The 23026-nt window shown below is 39.3% G+C and overlaps 2 protein-coding genes across 2 annotated transcripts; one reads left to right on the top strand and one right to left on the bottom strand.

Annotated features, from left to right (window-relative positions):
- Positions 1-92: 92 nt before the first annotated feature.
- On the bottom strand, positions 93-3842 carry LOC128531831 (zinc finger protein 98-like). Its single transcript, XM_053505990.1, has 2 exons — positions 3839-3842; positions 93-3275 (listed from the first exon to the last, which is right to left on the bottom strand). The coding sequence occupies exons 1-2, from the start codon at positions 3840-3842 to the stop codon at positions 1780-1782; spliced, it is 1500 nt and encodes a 499-aa protein (XP_053361965.1). The 3' UTR covers positions 93-1779.
- Positions 3843-13188: 9346 nt separating this feature from the next.
- On the top strand, positions 13189-16370 carry rtn4rl2b (reticulon 4 receptor-like 2b). Its single transcript, XM_053505482.1, has 3 exons — positions 13189-13325; positions 14155-14381; positions 14486-16370. Exons 1-3 carry the CDS (start codon positions 13268-13270, stop codon positions 15581-15583), a joined length of 1383 nt encoding a protein of 460 aa, XP_053361457.1. The 5' UTR covers positions 13189-13267; the 3' UTR covers positions 15584-16370.
- Positions 16371-23026: the final 6656 nt, after the last annotated feature.

Raw genomic sequence — 23026 nt, 5'->3', positions numbered from 1 at the left:
TCATACACAATATGTCTGGGGGGGTCAGTATTAATGCAGGAATTGAAGTTACTACAAGGCTGTGCTGATGGAGATATAACATGTCTTTGGCTTGAAAGATTGAACATGAGGAAGCAAAATGAACCATTTGCAGTTTTTCCAGGTTTCTCATCTGCTACTCTCATTTAAACAGCAGAACTGCACACTGTACTAGAATTAATAGGATTTTTTGGGAATATATTATATATATATATATTTTTTTTTTATTATTACAATATTTAAAAAATATCTGCTTAGACTGTTTTCCTTTAATTGTTTTGAGCCTGCAAACATGGAATCAATTTAAACATATTAAACTATTAATTTTCCAAAAATTTAAATTCTTTGTGTGATGGTAGCTAACTGGCCCACAAGCACACCCACACTTTCTTAACTTATTACATACTACAGTACTACAATAAGGTGATGTAATATAAACATTTAATTTGCCAATAAATGGCTAAATAATAAAACTGTTCAGATTTTTCATGTTTCTCTGTTGTTAATACGTTCATATAGTGACCGAAATTGGCTTTTTTTTAGCTTGATCAGCCATCGACTTAACTGATTCTGTGCGGAGTGTACAAGCTGCTGAGTGGTGCAACAGAAACGCATGTTTAATGATGTTAAACTATCAAACATTGTGCATGTTAAAAATCCTCTGATCAGCCATTTTCTTTACACTCTGACACCAGTTAAATAACACCACGTGTGCTAATTGGTCACAAAACTTGTGATCATGTTCTCACAACTTCTCAACATCACTTTATAATCCTATAGGCAGTGCACTCTAAACTATTCACACATTGGCATTTCGTGTGGTAGGAGTGAATCATTTGCTAAATTTGTTTAGAAGACATAATTATGGAAGATGAATTAAAGTAGCCAGGGGTAGCTCAGTGGTTAAGGCATTGGACTACGGTTCGAAAGATCCCAGGTTCAAACCCCACAACCGCCAAGTTGCCACTGTTGGGCCCTTGAGCAAGGCCCTTAACCCTTAACTGCTGAAATGTGTAATGAGATAAAAAAAAAATAAATGTAAGTCGCTCTGGATAAGAGCGTCTGCCAAATGCCTAAATGTAAAGTAAAAATTTAGCCCTTGGTTTTTAAGCGAGAAAATTAATTATGTAAGGAATGGGATATTTAATTACTTATGTTCAATAAGTTGTGAAACTTTTAAGCTATAAATGTTAAGGTATGAAACATTTAGGTTATAACTTTTAAAAAGGTTCAAGGTTTTAAAATTGTAACAAAATGGTGGGAAAAAACAAATGTACAATAAAAATATACAGTACATATAATACATGGCACCACTGGATACAGGGTCTGGATAAAATGGGAGGGTTTTGTCAGGAAGGACATCTGGCATAAAACCTGTGCCAAACTTGTACAGTATGTGCGGACCGGATGGTCCTCTGTGGCGACCCCTTGCTGGGAGCTGCCGAAAGACCAACAACAACAAAATAAATAGTATATGTTGTCATATTTTTCAGACACCACCACTGTAACTAAATGAACTGTTGTATCTTTTGTAAATGTTCTGGTTTATTGACCACATATCATTTGGGTTTTGCAGAGAAGGGGTGTTTTACAGATAAGTCTATTTTGTTTAAGTGAGGGAGAGAGAGGGGAGAGTTAGCAACTTAATGCGTTGATTGCAGATCTACAGGGCAATCTAATATTACGAATTTTAAATAAAAAAAACTAATGGAAAGTCAATACATCCCTGTCAATGTTAATACTTTGTCAGACCACAATCAATTATTTAAAGTCTATGACATGATTTAATCCTTTTTCACTGCTCAAGGCTGCACTATGCATCCTTTCTTTGTGCTTTCGCAGGTAGTTTTTGCGAGAGAATTTCAGCTGACAAATGTTACATGAATGCGGCTTCTCGCTGGAGTGTGTGATCATGTGTGAATACAGATGACTTGACTGTTTGAACTGGCGTGAGCATGTGGAACATGAAAATGGCATGACCCCTGTGTGTATGCGTTTGTGGGTTTCCAGTGACGCAGGGTTGGCGAAGGATTTATCGCACATCTCACACTTGTGTTTTTTTAATTTTACCTCGGGCATGTTACTTTCAATCTGATGGACATTGAGCAGGTGTAGTTTCAGGTAGTCTGTTCGGTTAAAGCTCATGTCACATTTGTCACAAATGTGCGCCGTCTGCCTAGTGTGTATCGGGATGTGGCGCAAAAGGTGGTACTTTTGGAAGAAGCCTTTACCGCAGTGTTCGCAAACGTGCATCTTCTTTCCTGAATGCCTCAATAGGTGTCTTTTCAGATATGGCAAGTGAGTGAACTTCTGGCCACACTCATTGCAAACGTAGTCCATCTTGCCGCTGTGGCTGAGCTGGTGGATGCGCAGGTTGGAGCTGCTTGTGTATTGCTTGCCGCACTCTTCACATTTAAACGGTTTCTCTCCCGTGTGTGTGAGCATGTGCCTCTTCAGTATGGCTTTACACCGGATGCTGCGACTGCATATTTCACACTTGATGGGAATGGCTTTACGAGGGACCTGCCCCTCTTTTTTCTTAGGTGATGAGCGCTTGATATGCTGCACGTGAAGGTCAGTCGTTTCAGCTTTTACAGCTTGATCTTGGTCTGCTGTTGGCCTGCTGTTGTCCAAGTCAGATAAACTGTCATCTCTTCGCTCAACCTTTTCTTTAAATGCTTTATACTGCTGATTTGACTTCCTGTAAGTGTGTGCTTTTTTGTTCAACTCATTAGAAAACGTTTCAGAATCGCTGTCTTTTGAAACATGGATATTGTTTTGCCGCTTGCAAGATCTTCCCATACCAGTCACACAATTTCTGTCTGACCCCCATAGTGACGTTCTCACTTGTATTCTTACCCGATCCCTTTTCTTTCCTGATTCTTCAGAAACGTCATTTTCCAGTTCAGAATCACTTTTAACTGGACTTGGATCTTTATTCCTCTGTGTTTTTTTAATGTGCCGTTTTATTCTTCCTCTTGGCTTTTCTTCATGCAAACACTTCATATACTGCCTCTTGGCTTGCTTAGTGCTTTTTTTTCTTGGGGGCTTTTCTACTGGAATCTCATCCACATCACTGCTGATTGGGCTCATATAGCTATATGTCCTTATCGGACTATCTTTCTGCTGTGTTGTCGATTTCTTTCCATCTGAAACAGCGTCCTGACTGAGGTCATTTCTGGGACACATTTTGGGTGAACTGAGTTGCTTTGTCATCTTGTCTGCATCATCAGAATCATCACTGGCCAGCAGTGGAGCTAAAAGGAGAAAAAAAATGGTGAATTAGAATATATATAATTCTAGTCATCCTTAACAGTAAATGATGGGAATGCTAGAAGCAAACCCTACTGTAAATTATATTATGCCATCATATTTATATGGTGTATTTGTTAAAAGCATAAAACATTCAAAGACTACTGTAGGACTTTAATTTATATTGCAGCATCCATGCACTTCAAAAACATCTGGCCACCTTTTGGCATGTTTAAATGTTTACAATTTACATAAGCCTATTGGTGAAATGGCGTGTATTTAAATAGTTGGTCTTTTAGCCAGTGTTGCCAAAGTCTTGAATTTTGATATGCACAGTTTTAGCTCCACTGAAAAAAAAAAAATCCAATTGCTGACCACTAGAGGGTGTCAGTGTTTTAGATTTTAAAAAATCTTTAAAATATGTAAACTACAGCTCATTTAAGGATAAGTATTACTAAATTTGTTTCTGATAATGTGCAAAGTAATGCTGATTTGGCATTACTCCATAAAAACAACAAAGGAACACGAACTTGAGAAATTTTCAAGAAACTATTATTAAGTAACAAACCCATATCTGTAAAACTTCCCTTCATATCTATCACCTAGCTCCTCATGCACCTGGTGTGCATGAGGAGCTAGGTAATAGATATGAAGGGAAGTTTTACAGATATGGGTTTGTTACTAGATATGAAGGGAAGTTTTACAGATATGGGTTTGTTACTTAATAATAGTTTCTTGAAAATTTCTCAAGCATTACATCTGCATTCATGATAGGACTTATAGTATTTTCTAAACATGTTAATAAGTGCTTTATAAATACTTTGTCATGCCATGACCAAAACTCCTGAGTTTAATAAGAATTTTTGTCTATTATTTTCAGTTAAAAAAAAAAAATAGCTCAATTTTGATCAATTACTGACAGATTGTCATTAACAATTTAACTAATTAAACATATTTTAACCGATAATGTTCGATTAAAATATTTCGTTCATTAATTTATTATTCATAATTCATCGAATATTGATTATAAACGTAATCAAACATTGGTTAAGACAAATGTGAGAACTTTGCAACCCATATTTGTTTCAGTCTATGAAGTCATATGGAAACTTTTTTTTCAGCAAAAATGAGCTTCATTACCTGAAAATGGTTGGCAAAAAAAGAAGAAAAAAACATATATAAGTACTTATTTAGTTTCGTGTGTACATCCATTAACGCCGTCAGTGATTCAGGTGAATCAACTTGATTCAGGTGAGTCAAATCCTAAATGGCTCCTTAATGAACACAGTGGGTGCGCCACAAATGCGTAGAGACGTGCACATGCGTAGACCTGCAGTACATCTCCAACATGTTAACTGACGTTTTACTAACCTTAACTATAATTAAACACATCAGAAGCTTCATGAATTTCGAAAAGAAAAAAAAAAAACACCTGTCCTGCAGGTTAGCACTGGACTAGTTAGCAGCTATTTTAGCATATCAATAAGAACACATGCAGTCAGATACATTTAAAGTGTTCCATACTTACACATTTTATGCATCATTATTTGTCCTGGAAAGTGACCTTAGTCGCTGAATTTATGTTTAATCATAAACTGAAATAAAGCGCAGGTTAAATTACGTAGGAGTAAACATTACTATGCACTTCCGCTTCCTTCCACTGTTTGTTTTGCTTCCTCGGCTGTGAGAAGGCGCATACGCAGAATAGCACCTCTAGCGGTGTGAACCGTAATATCCTGTAAAACAACGACTAGCAAATGCTGTAGACGTGCTAGATTTGAATTTATTTACCAAAAGTAGTCTAAATGTGTGGATTATTAAATGTAAAAACTAAATTTACAAGAGAGGGCTTCGTGTAATATGACATCATAGGGATGATGTCATAATGCTTGGGCCCTAAATCAAAGGGATTTTATAACTCCACAACCATCCCTAAGATAAAAGCAGTTACTGAGGATAAATAGGTTCCAATGATAATTGGCATTCTTTTAGATTCCTATTACTCATTCTCTTTTCTCCTGCTCTTTTTTTTAAGAGTTAGCATTTTCATTCCTATACCATCAGTTACCATGTTATCCTGGTTAGGGTCATTTTAGATCCAGATCTTATACCAGAACACTGAGTTTGACATGGACATACATCCTGGATGGGATTCCAGTCCACACAGAGCATCATTCAGAAACTTATTCACACCTACGTGCAGTGTGGAGCAGTTAATTCACCTACATGATTTTTTTTCTTAGGTGGGAGGACACAGGAGAGCCCAGTGGAAACCCACATAGATAAGTGGAGAACTCATAAGTGAAGCAACTCCACGCAGATACTGTAGTAACCTAAGCCTGGGATTGAGAACTTGGAGTCTGTTCTGGCTGCAACGACAGTGTAAAATTAAGGCAAAATATGAAGAGGCTAAACACCACAGTAATCTGAGTGGAGAAAAAAAAGAATAATTTAAATGCTGTTTGAAGCCAAGCACACTTTAGACATCTTGTAAAGCTGGCAGCCTGTTGCTTATGGGGCCTTTTCATTGAAATAATTATCTGAGACTTTTAAAAAATATATATATACCTTAAATAAGATAAACTGTTTCAAATAATTAGAGACTTCAAGACTAAAAAACTAACAAAAAAAACAGACCATCTTAGAGGGGGGGAAACATGATGGCACAGCAGGTAGCCTTGCCACCTCACAGATCCAGGGTTCCTGATTCAATCCTAAATTCGTGTTTCAGTCTGTGTGGAGTTTCACATGTTCTCCTTATGTCAGCGTGGGTTTCTTGTGGAAACCTCGGTTTTTACTACCTTCCAAATACATGCCAGAAGGTGGATTGGTTACTGTAAATTCCTGCTAAGTGTGAGACATGTGAGCATGTGTGTGCACTTTTCATTGTGAAGCATGTGTGTGCATTGATTTTTTCATTTAGGCAATATTCTTATGAACGAGTGCCACTGGGGACCTTTAATCTTCTAAAATAAAATTTATTTACATTCACAAAATTTGTATTGTGTCAGGCACAGGAACAAGTTCTTTCCTCAGGCAATTACTCTCATGAAAAATTACCTTTATTTGAAAAAATCTCCTCTATAAAACCGCTATGTTTGTTTGTTTGTTTGTTTGTTTGGTTGGTTGGTTGGTTGGTTGGTTGGTTGGTTGGTTGTTGTTTTTTTTACAAACTTCTTACATCCTACTTTACATCTACAAATGCTGTTTTGAAAAAATAATCAGTCATTATCACTTCATCCCGACATGTGACACATATGATTGTTGCTTGCACTACCCACACATTTTGTGCTGTATATTATGTATTGTATGATCATTATGAAAACCTTCCTTGTTGTATGTGATGCACAATACTGTTATTTGCACTAACATGCTTATTCACACATTGCTGTTACATACTCTGTATATCACGAATATTATATTATTCAATGATATATTATTTATTTAAGGTTATTAACAATTAATAAATAATTATTCACGGTTATTTATTCCTTAAAGTTCTTGAATGGTGTGTATTTTTTGCGGATAGTGTTTTGTCTGTAAACAAAATGTACAGTGTTGTTATTTAAGTACTTTTAAGTCATCAAATCAAATTCCTTGTTTGTGTCAACATACTGTACTTAGCCAATAATCCTGATTCTGATTCTTTATTGTATGCTGTTTTTTTTGTTTGACTTTATACAGAAAAATAGAAAAAAGTCTTTATGGGGTGAACATTAAGTTAGTTAACATATTATAGTTGAGTTTTCCACATGCAGTTATGGCCTTGCAATTTTTTTACCAGATTTTTTAAATGTCCTTCCGTAAGCTAAATGCATAGGTCATTTAGAGAAAACTAAAATCCAGCTAAATAAAAAAGCTTGTTACAACATGCTTTGGTTTTACTACCTCTCTCTCCCTCCCTCCCTCTCTCTCTCCCCTCTCTCTCTCTCTCTCTCTCTCTCTGTCTCCCTGTGCATCATCCCATCTGCGTCAAAAAGGCTTGGAATATGACACAAATCTCCACTATTTAAAAATAGAGGCAAATGAATAAATCTGTGGCAGGAATGGGTGAGGGAGGCAGTCAATGAGGCAAGCAAGTAAACCTAAAATAGTTTGAATTAAACAGAGATGACAGGCCTGTATTTAGTTCTGCGTAGATAGATGCAGGAGTAAAGGAATGAATGACAGCATATTTATCAGCCAAATACAATGTGTTGGAAAAAGAGGAAAAGAATAAAGACATGAGAGGCGTTCGAACGTGAAAGACAAAACTGCACCATGCACACTCAAATTAATATCACATTCAGACACTTGTCTTTGTCATCAAAATAGTAAGACTAATGTCGTCGTCATACAGTATACGTAACAGTCCTTTTTTGGGTAGGAGACTGACACGACCTCCTCCATGCCTCCATGCCTTCATTCTTATAAGTTTTTCTCTACTCCTCCATCTTCTTTCCACTGAGGATCGCTCTCTCTCTCTCTCTCTCTCTTTCTCTCTCTCTCTGTCCCCCTCCTCACTTCCGATGGACAGTGACTGGCATGAATGAGTTTGTCTTTCTCCACCTCTGCCTACAAACATGAAGAGGAGGGCGAGAGATAGAGCAGGAAAACGATGAGTAGAGAGAATATAGAGGACACACAGAGTGGAAGGAGCGGACATTATTTATTCCAGAAAACAACTGTGTGCCACTCTGTCTGGAGGATACACAGATATACAAAATAATATTGTGTAATTGGCAGTTGATGGTCATTAAAAATAGTGATGATGATAATAATGATGATAAAAGTGTAATTTTCATAAATTTACAAATGCCCGGGATCATCAGAGTAGAAATGGACTGTTGAATCATTTCTGTATATGATGCCATGAAAACTGTTGTAATTGCCTTAAAAGCTTTTCCATGCTCTGTAATTCAGTTTATTATTGATTGTCTAACCCTTCAATTTGATTTATAACTGCTGCCATTTTATGGAACAAATACAGGACTGACTGTGCAATAGCTAAGATGGCTATAAGTTGCTATGCTGCTGTTTGAGAGCGTAGCAAATTACTATTGGGACAACTGGACTTCAACAAATGTTTCTAAATGTGAAACAAAGTGTTTCAGACCAAGATCTAGCAAACCTTTTCTTGATCTTTAACAATCATGTTGCTCTTTTTACACAATTAAATCTTTACAAACAAACATGTTTACTCAGCTATTTCAGCTTATGTTATGAGACAACCAGGAAATTCACATTAGGAGTTTAGTGTTGCTAGCAAATGTTAGTGAGTTAGCTGATATCGGATTATCTTCCCTAAAATTTTTAGGGACACTTTTATCAACTTTGCCAATATACTTTAAATTTTCATGAAAAGTGTCATTTTTATCCATTTTTTTTTTTACCAGATGTAACCAGAAATGTAGCGACCGAAATGCTAGGATACCTGCTAGTTAGTGATCTAAATGCAAGCTTACAGCCAAAGTTTGACTTCCTGTGACTATAGGCTACATAGTGTGTACAGTGGCTTAAACTTCATAAAGATAGTACTGTATATTAGAGGCAGACAAATTAATTTAAACTTTTAGAGCAAATCAACAGTTTGGTTTCTAAAAGGTAGTGAACGTTAGCCATGATCTACAATCACCCTTATTAAGTAACATCTTAATACAAATCCAGTCTTGTTTCATAATTTAAAAATACAAAAAAAAAAAAAAAAACTGTATTTCTTGGAGAGTTAAAATAAAAAATGTGCTTTCCTGAAACCTAATTCCCAATTTAACAACACCAGCATGTATGCTGAGACCAAGTTGGAGTTGCGTGGTTCACAACTCAAAGGGCATGCACATGTGTAAGCATGGCCATCAACATGTGCCAACACACAAACATACACAGCGACTGCCCACTCCCCATTCTGCCATCTGTTGCTCTATAATGAGTGTGTCAGTGTCCCGAGTGGTGAGGAGGAGTGCGGTCATCTGTCTGATCCCACTGCCTCATGTGTGCCAGTGTGTGCTTGGGTCTGCTTGTGCCTAACTTACCCCACGGGTTTATGTCTTAGCCTGTACCCCCTGTAGCGCTCTGAATCTTCAGATGACTGAGCCAGTGGGTTGATATGATTAGATGAAAGCAAGCTAGACTAAGTCAACCAAGAACATGCATGTCAGTATGTACACGTTTATGTGTTTGTTGATGTACTGTATGTTTTGTGTGTGTGTGTGTGTGTGTGTGTGTGTGTGTTTGTATGTTTTCCCACCCTCGGGCCCCCTGTAGTGATTTGAATTTTCAACCATGACTGGACTGGTGGGCTCACAGAACATTGTGTGTAGGTGTATGTACAGACATGCAACTGTGTTCTTGTGTGTGTGTGTGTGTGTGTGTGTGTGTGTGTGTGTGTGTCTGTGCAGATTTTTAGCTCTCAGAGCCGAGTGTGCTGAAGAGTTGTTGATCAGTTATGATCTTTTCAGCTAGTAAACATTTTTTTTATTTACAGTAAATTATAGGAAAAACAGTAATTTTTCTATTTATAGCATTAAAGCTTTAAAACATATAAATTAAAATCTGGGAATTTACTTACTTTTACAATATAGCTTCTTTTTTTATTTTTAGGCAGTAAATCCATTTATCAAATTGTTTGTTTGTTTTTTGTTTTCTTGTTTTATGTAAAAAGATTTTCTTTTTATTTGTATTTAAGAATGTCAGGATACCAAACAGTCTAAACTAGCACTATTATGAGATGATTACTTGTATATACATAAAAATAATTACAGTACACTCTAGAACATTAAGTATATTTTCTAGATTTAGGTACAGTAGGCGGGCTATATTTTCTTACGGAAAGCTTTACGAAAGCAAATGTAAAGTACATATTTTTTCCCAGGGCTTTAAATTTGTTTTTTTTGGATTGTGTAGAGCTATGTATCTAGTTAGAGTATTAAAATGAGCACATTAATACAACCTGTCATTTATCATGCAGCTGGCACTACTGTCAGAGCCAGTTTTATGAAATGAATCAGCACTTTCTGATTCAAGAATCTAGCACCACTCTGGAATTAATTAACTATAATTAATTGATTATTTTTAGATCACACCAATGTCTCAATTTACCAAAACACCTACAGTGAAGTTATCTACCGTACAACCTGTGATGGTCACGTGATTCACAGAACACAACAATGTGCTCATTAGTACGTGTATTTGCAAACCATTTGGGTTCCTTACTGTAAATGAGTAGATACTAGTCAAATAGTTCCCAGAGTTTAAAAACAGTAGAACGAGGAACAGTATAACAGTGGATCCGCTATGCTGTGCTGATTTCTTGTCCACGCGTATAATGTGCTGTACAAAACATAAACCTACCTTACATTTCTTTCTTCTCCATGGATTTAAGCATGGTATTTTTAGATTTGGTAATACGATTAGTTTACAAAGATGGTAAGACCATGCAGTCTGTGTGTGTGTGTGTGTGTGTGTGTGTGTGTGCGTGTGCGTGCAGATGGAGTGCATCTTGAAAAGATTCAAGGACCTCAGTCATGTTCAGGACAGAACAGGTCAGAACTGACTCAGCACGGCCCACACTGATACACACACGCAGCATACACACACACCCATGCACGCACATGCACGCTCACAAACACTCCTCTTAATTAAGGCAAATCTGTAGTCTTTATTAGAGTCTTAATTAGTATCCTAATTATGTTTTAGTGAAGTGTAAACCAGTGAAGTGTAACTCTGATAATGAAACAACTATAATCAATGTTTCTAACGTTAAATTGTGCTTTCTAGGATGTTTAACATGCTTTCTAGGATGTTTTATACAACAGGTAATATGAATAGCATAGCACAATGACATGATTAAAGGGTAAATATTTAATAAATATCAGTAAGCTGTGGTTTAATATAGATTATAAAGAATCAACTGGTGGCATGGTGGTTTAGTGGTTAGCACTGTCGCCTCACACCCCTAAAGTCGACAGTTTACATGGAGTTCTCTCTGTACTTGGTGGGTTTCCTCTGGGTACTCCAGTTTCTTCCCATAGACCAATTACAAGCATTGTAGATTGATTAATCTTTTGCCCACAGTGTGTAATTGTGTGCATGCCCTGGTATAGATTCAAGCCCCCACGCTTCCCTATACATGTTAAGCAACACAAAAAAATAGATTGATAAAAAGTAAAATGGATATATATTATATGGATATATTAATTCATAAATGCACATAACTTTAGGAACCAAATGTGCTTTTTTACAATAGTTTTTGGCAAAAAGCATCTTTTGCAAAAATAAAGATGGATGAAAATAAATTAGAACATGGACTGAAAAAAGTAGAGGCTATACTGTAACTATTAGTTTGTCCGTGATGACCAAGCAGAGGGCGATGGTGGAAAGGAAACCTCCCTGATATAATGAACCTTTATTAGGTCCTTATTCGTCCTTATTTGGGTGATATCCGTCCCTGCTATATCTGTGTGCTACGTATGTGTTGGTAAGGTGGTGTCATCAAGGGTCCATCTTTTGTATGTTTATTTGTTTCTCAAATAACTTAATAGACGTAACTGTGCCTTAAGGACCATCAATCAATCAATCTATCTATCTATCTATCTATCTATCTATATATATATATATATATATATATATATATGTATATATATATATATCTGTCTGTCTGTCTATCCATCCATCCATCCATCCATCCATCCATCCATCCATCCATCCATCCATCTCTCTCTCTCTCCCTCGCTCTTAGAAATCCCCCAACAAATCATGCTTGTAAAATGGTTTAGAGTCAGATAACTAGACTAGAGGTACTCAACCCTGGTCTCTCTGACTTACACATTTTGGTGTCCCTGCTGAGCTACAGCCCACATCTATTCAAAAAAGGCCTTTTAATTCCTTAATTAGTTGTATCGGGTATGATAAGGGGAAGAAAAATATTAAAATGTGTCAGGCAGGGGTGTCCTCCAGGATCATGGCTGGGAATCACTGAACTAGACTAATCCATTAAATAAAGCAATAATCATAAGGTGGAAGTTTAAATGACTGGCAAAATAAATAAAGTAAACATTTATTATAATATAAATAAAATATAGATCTGATTATTATTATTATTATTATTATTATTATTCATTCTTTTTTTACGGTGCTTATCATGGATCTTGGTCAGGGGAGGCTACCCCATGAGACTTAAAGCAGATGGGTGGGAAATCTATCACAGAGAAAAACATTATTATTATTATTATTATTATTATTAATAATAATAATAATAATAATAATAATAATAATATTATTTAAATCATTCATCTATTTATATTGTACACTGTTGTCTGTTATCCTGTACAGGTCACAGGGGGCTGGAGCCCCCTATACATATAAAAGGCCCCATATGTGGTATATACAATCCATTACAGGGCACACTTATTATTATTATTATTATTATTATTTTTTTTATCCATCTTGTATTTATCTTGTATACTGCTTATCCTGTACGGGTCACGGGGGCCCCTGGAGCCCCCTATACTAAAGGCACAAGGTGTGGTATATAGGCTACAATCCATCACAGGGCGCACACATATTTTCTTATTATTATTCTTCTTATTATTATAAGGCATCGTTTTTCATGTTTCCGGTCTGTATGTGTTTCTTCAAACACACAAGTGTTGGTTGTTTTGTTGCTTGAGTTATTTCCTCTTGAAATGCCTACGTCCTCCTGACAACGATTTAATTCTAATTGCACTCACGGGAGAATGACGGTCCTTTATGCCCGAAAACACGAGCAAGTTCTGTCACACACACACACACACACGCGTAGACGCTTCCTCCTCTTCTCATCGCGCCCTCGCGCGCATTACGTATGAGAGATCCCTCAGCCGCGCGCGCTCCCGCCCCCACGCGCTCTCGCTATAAAGCGCACCGGTTCTGTTGCTGTTCCTCAGTCGCTGCGGCACTAGCTCGAGCTCTAGAGCTGACCAGAAGCAGAGATAGCAGGCTTTCTTCGCTCAGGCTAACTCGCTCACGGTTTCTTTGGTTCGAGATGGAAACTCGTGGTGCCGCGCGGCGTCAACGCGTCTCCCGTGCGCTCAGCTTCAAGAGTGAGTACCGACTTACTTTTCTATTTGTTTACTCATGTTAATGATTATATTATATTGCTAATACTTATAGTCAATAGTCGCTTAGTTATAAATAAGTCTTGTTGATTGATGGTTCTGTCGTTAAAGCACATTTAAAAAATTCCTTGACACAATGAAGAACTGTAAAATGTCTTTATGCTTTCAAATTGCACGCGCATGGTCTAACATTTACAAAATGTACTTTAAAAAGTTAGGATCCGTAGGCATGTTTTAGCCTGTGCATTTTTTATATAGAAATCTGATACACTTTCTTTGGAACAAGGTGCACACCATGCATGTTCTTTTTCAAACCTTACGTGCCTTCGTGCGCAATGGACACTCTGTTTGTGTGCCGAACCGTGGAGCCGAGGGGTCACTGCTTACGCAATTGGAAAACTTTGCGCACTGAAGATGAATGCACGCGGCATGAATAATGCACGCGCTGCGCCGTTTTAAGCGGCGCGCTATTGTGCGCTGTCACCGGAGCCGAAAGAACCGCGCGCTTAAACTTTAATGCCAGCCGCTCCTTTTTCACGTGCGTGACGCAAATCCGACCTTGTTGTTTCACACATCTTTAGACACAGTTCAGGATACTTGGCGGGAAGTCTCTTATTTGCACGTGATGTGCGCGGGAAACCTTAAGAGGTGTCAAGACTTGCAGGAGTCCAGTATCATCCGTTAGCATAATGTTGATGAGGGCAGGTTGTATGTTGGCACAGCATCAGTGCCTGTGTCAAGTTTGTTTCTCCTAAGAAATGAAAGCAGTGGTTCTACATTGCCTATAATCTTGTTGTCCTCAATCTCTCTCCAGGCGGTCTGTCTCTATGGCTGGTGCTATGGCTGTTGGCATGCCACATTGCCCCAGGGAAAGCATGTCCACGGCTGTGTGTGTGCTACCACATGCCCACGACTGTCAGCTGCCAGTCTCAGAACTTCTCCTCTGTCCCGGCTGGTGTCCCCTATGACTCCCAGCGTGTCTTCTTGCAGAACAACCGCATCACCGAGCTCAGGGCTGACTCCTTTGGCTTCGAGACACAGGTAAATTTGACTCTTGTATTGCGACACTTAAGTTAAACTTCTGCTACGTCAGTGGAAATATACTGTAATATTGTCCTTTTTAATTTTACTTCCCTCCATTTCAGGTCCTTTGGTTGTATTCAAACAACATCTCTTGGATTGAGGCGGGTGCCTTCAGTAGTCTGCGTGTGCTGGAAGAGCTGGATCTTGGTGACAACCCATCCTTAAAGCAAGTGGATGGTGGTGCATTCCGGGGCCTTGAGAAGCTACAGAGCTTGCACATGCACAGGTGTGGCCTGACCGAGTTGCCTGGAGATTTGTTCCACAAGCTTTACAGCTTGCAGTTCCTCTATCTGCAGGAGAACCAGCTGAATCACCTTCCTGAGGGTGTGTTCTCTGACCTGGTCAACCTCACGCACCTGTTTCTGCATGGCAACCGTCTTCGCATCGTCTCTGAGAATGCCTTCCGTGGCCTGGTCAACCTTGACCGGCTACTGCTTCACGACAACCGCATCCGACAGGTGCACCGTCGTGCCTTCCGTGACCTGGGTCGCCTCACCATCCTCTACCTGTTCAACAACGCACTCCGTGAGCTGCCTGGTCAGACCCTCAGGGACACAGTGGGCTTGCAATTCCTGCGCCTCAACGACAACCCCTGGGCATGCGGCTGCGAGGCCCGCTCCCTCTGGCAGTGGTTCCGTGATGCACGTGTCTCTAGCTCTGAGCTGATCTGCACTACGCCTGCGGCACGCCAGGGCCAGGACCTGCGCTTTCTTCGTGAGCTCGACTTTGCCACCTGCCCACTGCCTGATCCTGGCTCTCTGACTGGCACCACCACCACCACCTTCAGCACCAAGACACGCTGGTGGTTTTCCAAGAACAAACCAGCTGCCTCGGCCAAGGGCGTTTACCAGAAGAACGCCGACCTGCCCAAGGCCTTCCCTTTCTCCTCGGTGAAGAATGCCCATTCTGCAGCAGTAGCAGCAGCTGCAGCTTCAGCATCTAAGTATGAGCTGATGCCGGAGGAGGCTGCCTTGCCGAAACTTGAGCCTGAAGAGTACTGGGCCAACTACGGCAACGAAGATGCAACCTCAGTCCGTTGCTTTGAGCTCGATTGCGACGACTCAGAAATCCCGTCTTCTTCTTCTTCTGCCTCGCATTCATTTCTGTATCTCCTCTCTTTTTCTATTCTGGCTCTCTCACTTCACCTGCTGTTTGGCTGAGGGAAATGCATTAATCTATTCTCCTTTCTACTTTTGCTCTTTTTCCATATTTGGCCCCTGACAACTTGATGGGGTCTGATGCTGACAGGCACACAATCGCAGCCACAGACATCTTAGGAATGGCAAAGATGGCACACACACATTCACTTACACTAGACAGATATATACACAAACACGCACACATGCACATACATAGATGCTCACATACCTAAGTGTGAAAAAACACTTTTAGAAAAACATTCAGTGCTGCCTAGTGTCATATTAGAGGCAGAGTTAGGAGTGTTGCCTGGACTGCAACTCCCAGGAGATCTTGCAGCACTACACTGGGCACTCTACTTCTGCAGTCAGTGACATGAAAACAGACAGAGAGCTAGATAGCGCTAGACAGAAAGTAATAAAGTAACTTTACCGGTAATAAAGTTTTGATGAGGGGTGAAATAAAAAAATAACTTTTTTCTCAAAGAGTGCTATAAAACCTTCACAAGAGTGCATATAAAAATCTGTAAATACACACATCCACATTGTCACAAAGTCATAAGTTAGTCATAAACAACTGGCGGAGGAATGCTAGTCTAAGTCTAGATCTTGCACACCTGTTTTCCGTTCTTTTTTTCTGTATACTTTGGTTTATAATCCATAATGAGAAATATGACATGAAAAAATGGATTCTACACCTATGTGTCTTCACTCATTTAAAGATTTTGGAGTGGTAGTCTCTGTTCTGCCGTGTCAGTCACATATAAACAGCTTGTAATTTTTGTGTGTGTTTGAAATTGGTTCTGGCCTTTCGCTGCATTTTTTGTTTGTTTGTTTCAATTATTTGTTTACAAGGAGACATATCACTGTACATAGAACAGTGCATCATGTCATCTCATTGATGTAAATAATATAAGAAAATCTAATAAACTTTTTGTATGAACTATACTTCTGTCTTAAGTGTTATATATTCATTACATAATACACCCAACAAACATGATTTAAAACATGATATAAAAAATAAAACACCAACTATAATATATTATTGGATCTACTTTATGTAGAGACACATATATGGATGAGAAAGAAAAGTTGTTTGGTTATGCCCCTCGGTGGAATTTCTCTGGCATGGTTTGAGTTCATGTGAAAAATCAATGTAAATCAATACAAAGTTCTAATGTTTATATACTTTTTGCATGACCGCAACCCAATCTACAGTGCATAAAACCTAATTGAATAGTTTAAAAAGGATGAAAATGACGAAAGTCTCAATGCTATCATCATTCCACAATTGAAGTAAACATTTATAGAATATTTCAAAAAGATGTGTTAGACAAAGCTCTCTACCATCATCATTAAGACACCAGCTGGATAAATATCTAAAACATTTAAAAGACTGGTGTTCATTTTTCCATCCAGTTCCAGAGACTTGTTGAATCCATGCCAGGGTGAATCAAAGCTGTTTTGGTGAAACGTTTAACTAAGACTTTAACTTCATCCTTAGGAAGATATTATTCATAATTGTAATATCTTTTTAATATCTTTAAAGCCATATGTGCATGTTTTTTTGTCTGTGTCTGAGTTGCCGTGTGTGTGTTCTGGTTGGCAGACGACAAGAAAACTTGAGTCACTGAATAAGAGTCATATATGTTCACACATCTCTTAATGAACATGCCTCCACAACACTCACACGTACATGTAAGAATTTATAAATAACAGCCGGAAGTGTTTCCTTCAGACATGTAAGTACTCTGCACTTTGTCTCCCTCTGTGCTGTTCTTCCCTCCTACACTTCTGCATCACTTCTGTTTTCATCTTTTATGTTTCTTTGCATGTTTGTTCTGCTGTCAAGGACTTCAGTCGGTTTCTCTCTAACATCTAATCATCCATTCAGGTCCAGGTTTTTGTTTCACCCTGCCTCTCTCTCTCTCTTTTTCTCTCTCTCTCTCTCTCTCTCTCTCTCTCTCTCTCTCTCGGGCACTGACTTTCCTTCTAGCCACAGATGGTAATGTTTGGCTATGGTGGCGTGATAGTGACGCTCATGTTCATTCATGAGAGCTTTTTATAGATAAATGTGCATTCGCTTTATTGTGGATATGTGTATGCGAGAGAGGAAAAGTACATTTTCAGTGAGAAATCTTTATCTAATGGTTTTCATGGAGGAGATAAATTGGATTTTTAATACTAAAAATACAGTATGTGATGGAACATGTTAATTGTCAAAATGTTTAAACCGATTGAAATTTCCAGAAGATTTGAATTTTACAGACAATCTTGGCCGAGGTGGCTCAGGGTACACTGCAGCCGTTCTTGTCAACATTCAGCGTGTGGAACGCCTGATCCTTGAAAATCGGCGGATAACTTGTTGCCAACTTGCAGAAGAGATGCATCTGTCTGTGGGAAGTGTGCACACAATTATTCACAAACACCACTTGCACATAAGAGGAACTCAGCTGGGAGTTATTGCTACATCCCCTGTATACTTCTGCCCTCGCTCCAAGCCATTTCCACAAGGCCATTAAAGGAGTTCCTGGAAGGACAGTGTGTCAGTGCGCCAGCTACACTAATGCACTTTTCCTAAAGTAAGTGCATTAGTGTAGCCGACGATTACATTGGGAAATTTAACGAGCTTTTTACTCTCATAACTGTGTCCTGTTATTCTGCACAGTCAAAAGTCCCGATTTGACTCACTCCTCGTACAGTGTGCCGCTTTGTTCAGATTTAAAATGGAAGTGGGCGTGTCTTTTTATTCAGGATTAAAAAATTTTGGAAAAAGGAAAACACTAGAAAACAAATCTAAACTAGTAGCCACAGTATGCCAATAGCAATTCGCAGCATGTAACTTTACTTCTTACACAAATTAACTTTCATAAAACATTGAATAATAATCATTTCAAGAGGTTCACTGCGTCTTTGGGGTTTGCAACATTCCAGTGATTGAAATTTAAAAATGCTTATCTTTTGCCTTAATAGAGGATCACATGTTAATTATGCAAATTGTTAAGGGTGGATTTTTCCATCAATTGTACAAGTTCAAAGGAATGTACAGTAAACTATGAAGTGATGTTCCATCCACTTCACATTGGTTGAAAACTTTGCAAGCTTGTACACTTGAACAGTTGGCCTTGCTCTAATTATCATGCAAAGTATCAGCCAATCGGGGTCGTGTGACAGAGTTCATGTTTGGCATAGCCTCTTCGCCTCTGCAGATTGCTGGTACTGTTGTGTGTGAAGACGCCTACTTAACCGAGAACTAGTTGTGAATACGCTGGCACAAAATCGCGCAACTAAATAAAGATGCGAAAAAATCGGGCGAATGGAAAAAGGGTGGCTTTAGGAATAAACTATGCAAGAATCTGAGATGATTATTGAGCTTGGCATCACTAGGCTTCGGGTCTGCACCCCCTTCTAGCATTCTGCTCCTTGCTAAGAATAAGCATGGCAGATGGCACCTACAATGTGCGACTCACGTGCATTTTTGGGTTTGTATTTGGATTTTGAAATTTTTTTTTAGCATCTTTGTTTTGTTTTTTTCAGATCCTAGTTTGGCATTGTAGTGTTGGCAAAAAGGCTGCTTGTTTTCATTTACGTTCATTCATAGCCCATTTAATATCTTTATCTCTTTTTCGCTCTTTCTGCTGTCTGTGTCTAATCATGTAGATTAAAAGAAATCTCACCATTCTGTTCATCAGTCTATTTCTGTGTGCATTGTTTGGTCAGGCTGTGGCTGAGATTACTTTTTTTTTATTCATTCATCACTCACTCACTCACTCACCCATTTTACTTTTCTTAATAAACTTCTTAATGCAGCAAATTACTGTGATGCCAACACTTACATGCAACCTCACTAGTGACTTCAATTTGTGCTTTTTTTTTTTTTCAAAGCAAACTCACAAGGTCACAACTGTCAGATATTTTAGTCCTTGGACATTTGGTCGCCACAAGATATAAAAACATGCCCACTTTCACTCTGTGTGTGTTGATGAGTAAGAGCGCATTCAGAAGTCTCACTCCCACTGGTGTTTCTCTCCTTTTCTAGCTGTTCTACCACAATATTTTACACTCCTAAGCAGAACTAACCTTTTTGACGTTTTTTTTTTTGTTGTTGTTTATGTTGTTGCTGTTTTTTACAGCACACTTTTACCACTGTTTTGCCTGTATGATTTTTGTTTTATAACAATTAATTGCAATTTTATTATATTTTTTCAGAATATGATTAAGCATTCATGTTTCAATGACATTTTCATTCTGGAAACAATCTTAGAGTCATTGCTAATTATGGTTCTCTTCTTCTCTCTAGTGGTGGCAATGCCCAAATTCAAAGGAAAAGTTCAGCATTTTACAACCTACTTACAATCTACAGCGTCCCATTCTTATTGTGATTGCTACAAACTACCGCTTTGACCTGTGTCCCTGTAATGAAAATGAAAAGCTACACTTTCAGAGAGGAAATGAATACCAACCTGGTCATGTATGCATCCCGAAATTGGATACACTGACCATAACAATTATTATTAAGACTCTTATTATTCCTATCAAAATCCTTGAGGAAAGGAATATATATACTTACTCACTCATTAAACCTGTATACAGGGTTAAGGGAGGCCTGGAGCCTATCCCAGGAGACTTGCAAAACAAGCCACTGTAGGGTACACCCTGGACAGTATGCCAATCCATCGCAGGGCACACACACACACATACACATACACACACACACACTCATTTAAACATTATGGGCAATTTGGGAATGCCAAATAGCCTAATCTGCATGTCTTTGAACTGTGGGAGGAAACCGGAGCACCCGGAGGAAGCCCACCAAGCACAAGGCGTGTTATATCGTTTTCGTATAAGTTTATATCGTATAAGTTTTAATAGTTTTGCAGCACACCGCTTCTAGCCGGCTTTTCATTAGCATCGCTAGCCCGTTAGCCCGGCTATCACAAGTTTGTTTACGCTCTTTCGCACCGGTTATTTCTATTTTTAGACACCATGTCGGTTGGGTCTCTGCCCCTGTGTGCAGGTGAGGAGACATTGGAGCTGCACTCGGTGGACTTGGAGATGGAGGCCGTGGAGAAGCTGATCCGCGACCTACAGGTGAAGCTGGCCCGGCTACAGCAGCGGAAAGCCACGCTGGAATCGTCGCGGACCGACGCTCACCTGTCCCAGGTAAATTCTCGGCATGAGAATTCTCCGACAACCTCTACTCCGCGTGCTTCTCTGCCCAGGTCCAACGCACCGAGAACGCAGCCTGCCCAGCTTTCCTTCACCCCGGCGCCGGGATACCACGAGGCCTGGAAACTTCAGCAGCGGAAGACGCGCGCCAAGCCCCGGGCGAGGACCTCTCCTCCTCCGCCACCACCCGTCTTCGAGATCTCAACCCGAAACCGCTTCGCTCCTCTCCGTGAGACGGCACACGACGCGCTGGTCATCGGAGACTCCATTGTCCGGCACGTGCGTGCTACCACAGCTAAAGGTAAGGCGTACACGCGCTGTTTACCTGGTGCACGTGTTCTTGATGTTGCTGCACAGGTGCCTGCGGCCCTGAGGAAGAACATTCGAGCTGTGGTTCTCCATGCTGGCACCAACGACATCAGGCTGAGGCAGACGGAGATCCTAAAGAAGGACTTCAGGAGCCTGGTTGAGAAGGTCCGCAGCACATCACCCACGACAAAGATCGTCGTATCTGGACCACTTCCGACATTTCAGAGAGGAATCGAGAGGTTCAGTAGATTATTTGCCTTCAATGAATGGTTACAATCTTGGTGTCAACAACAGAGATTACCCTTTGTTGATAACTGGAATGTTTTCTGGGAGCGTCCTAGGCTCTACCGCACAGATGGCCTGCACCCTAGCAGAGCTGGAGCAGCGGTCCTCTCTGACAACATCTCCAGGACATTACGAACCATCTGACTTGCGGTAAGTCATACCTCAGATTCTTTAGATATCAGCCACAATACAACCCACCATACTAATAGACGCACACACATAGCTTGTACTATAGAAACTGTGTCTATTCCCCGATTAGTGAGAAAAAAGAATAAATTCGTTAAATCCAGCCGAAACAATCTGGTAACCATTAAACCAGAAAAAGCCCAAATAAGTAATCGAAGTCTACCTCTAAAGTTTGGACTTCTCAACATTAGATCCCTTACGCTAAACCAACCGTCTGCTAGCTGCATAGAGTCGTCACTCAGGGTTCACTCTATTGAGACTGTGTCTGTTCCCCGAGCTAAAAACAAATTTAGAAAGACTCAGAAAGTCTGTTTTAAGAATTTAATTAACATAAAGACCACAAACTTGGATCAGACTGAATGTGCAGCCGGCACCTCTGATCTGAAGCTAGGACTGTTAAATATTAGATCTCTCGCATCTAAAGCAGTTATAGTTAATGAAATTATCACAGATCAGGAGTTTGATATACTCTGTTTAACAGAAACCTGGATTAAACAGGACGAGTATGTAGCTCTAAATGAAGCTAGTCCTCCTGGATACAGCTACATACACCAGCCTCGGTTAACTGGTAGAGGAGGAGGCGTCGCAGTTATTCACAATGATAATTTGACTATTGTACAAAAACACGGACACAAATTTAATTAATTTGAAATTCTTTATAGTAACATAAGTGTATTTAACTATATTAAGTCAGCTCAGTCGATCCCGCTAATTGTCATTTACAGACCTCCAGGGCCGTACTCGGAATTTCTTAGTGAATTTGCAGATTTCCTCTCAAACCTAGTCATTTCTGTAGACTAAGTGTTAATTGCTGGAGATTTTAATATTCATTTTGAAAACCCAGAAGACCCTCTGAGAACTGCATTTATGTCTATACTGGACTCGGTAGGAGTAAATCAGTGTGTAGTAGGACCCACTCATAAAGCAGGTCACACTTTAGATTTAATAATATTATTTGGATTAAGTATAAGAAATTTATTCACAATACCACTATCTGAAGTTATCTCAGATCACTATCTTGTCTCATTGCAAGTGTGTCACAATAATAATGTACACACAGCGCCGCGCTACCGTATGAAACGTACATTCACATCAACTACCAAACAGAGTTTTATCAGTAATCTCCCAGAGTTCCCAACTTCGATTAGATCACCGTCTGACCCCACAGAACTCGATCAGGCGACTGAATATTTAGAGTCGACATTTCGCTATACCCTAGATAATGTAGCTCCAGTCAAAAGAAAAATTATTAGAGATAAAAAACTTGCTCCCTGGTATAACGATCACACGCGCACTTTAAAACAGACCGCTCGGAAATTAGAACGTAAATGGCGTCAAACTAAATTACTAGTATTTCAAATAGCATGGAAGGAGAGCATCCTGAACTATAGAAAAGCTCTTAGTGTAGCTAGATCAACATATCTCTCCACTCTTATAGAAAATAACAAAAATAATCCTAGATTCTTATTTAATGCTGTAGCCAAATTAACCAGAAATAAGACCACTGCAGAAATC

This window comes from Clarias gariepinus, chromosome 10 (genome assembly GCF_024256425.1).
Source record: "Clarias gariepinus isolate MV-2021 ecotype Netherlands chromosome 10, CGAR_prim_01v2, whole genome shotgun sequence".
Taxonomy (NCBI): Eukaryota; Metazoa; Chordata; class Actinopteri; order Siluriformes; family Clariidae; genus Clarias; species Clarias gariepinus.
This window is presented reverse-complemented; position numbering and strand designations above follow the sequence as displayed.

What these genes read in the sequence shown, in the direction of transcription:
- rtn4rl2b (XM_053505482.1), top strand. Translation starts at nt 13,268, where the DNA reads ATGGAAACTCGTGGTGCCGCGCGGCGTCAACGCGTCTCCCGTGCGCTC. An exon ending in CCGTGCGCTCAGCTTCAAGA is followed by an intron (nt 13,326 to 14,154) that starts GTGAGTACCGAC and finishes ATCTCTCTCCAG; the next exon opens with GCGGTCTGTCTCTATGGCTG. An exon ending in CCTTTGGCTTCGAGACACAG is followed by an intron (nt 14,382 to 14,485) that starts GTAAATTTGACT and finishes CCTCCATTTCAG; the next exon opens with GTCCTTTGGTTGTATTCAAA.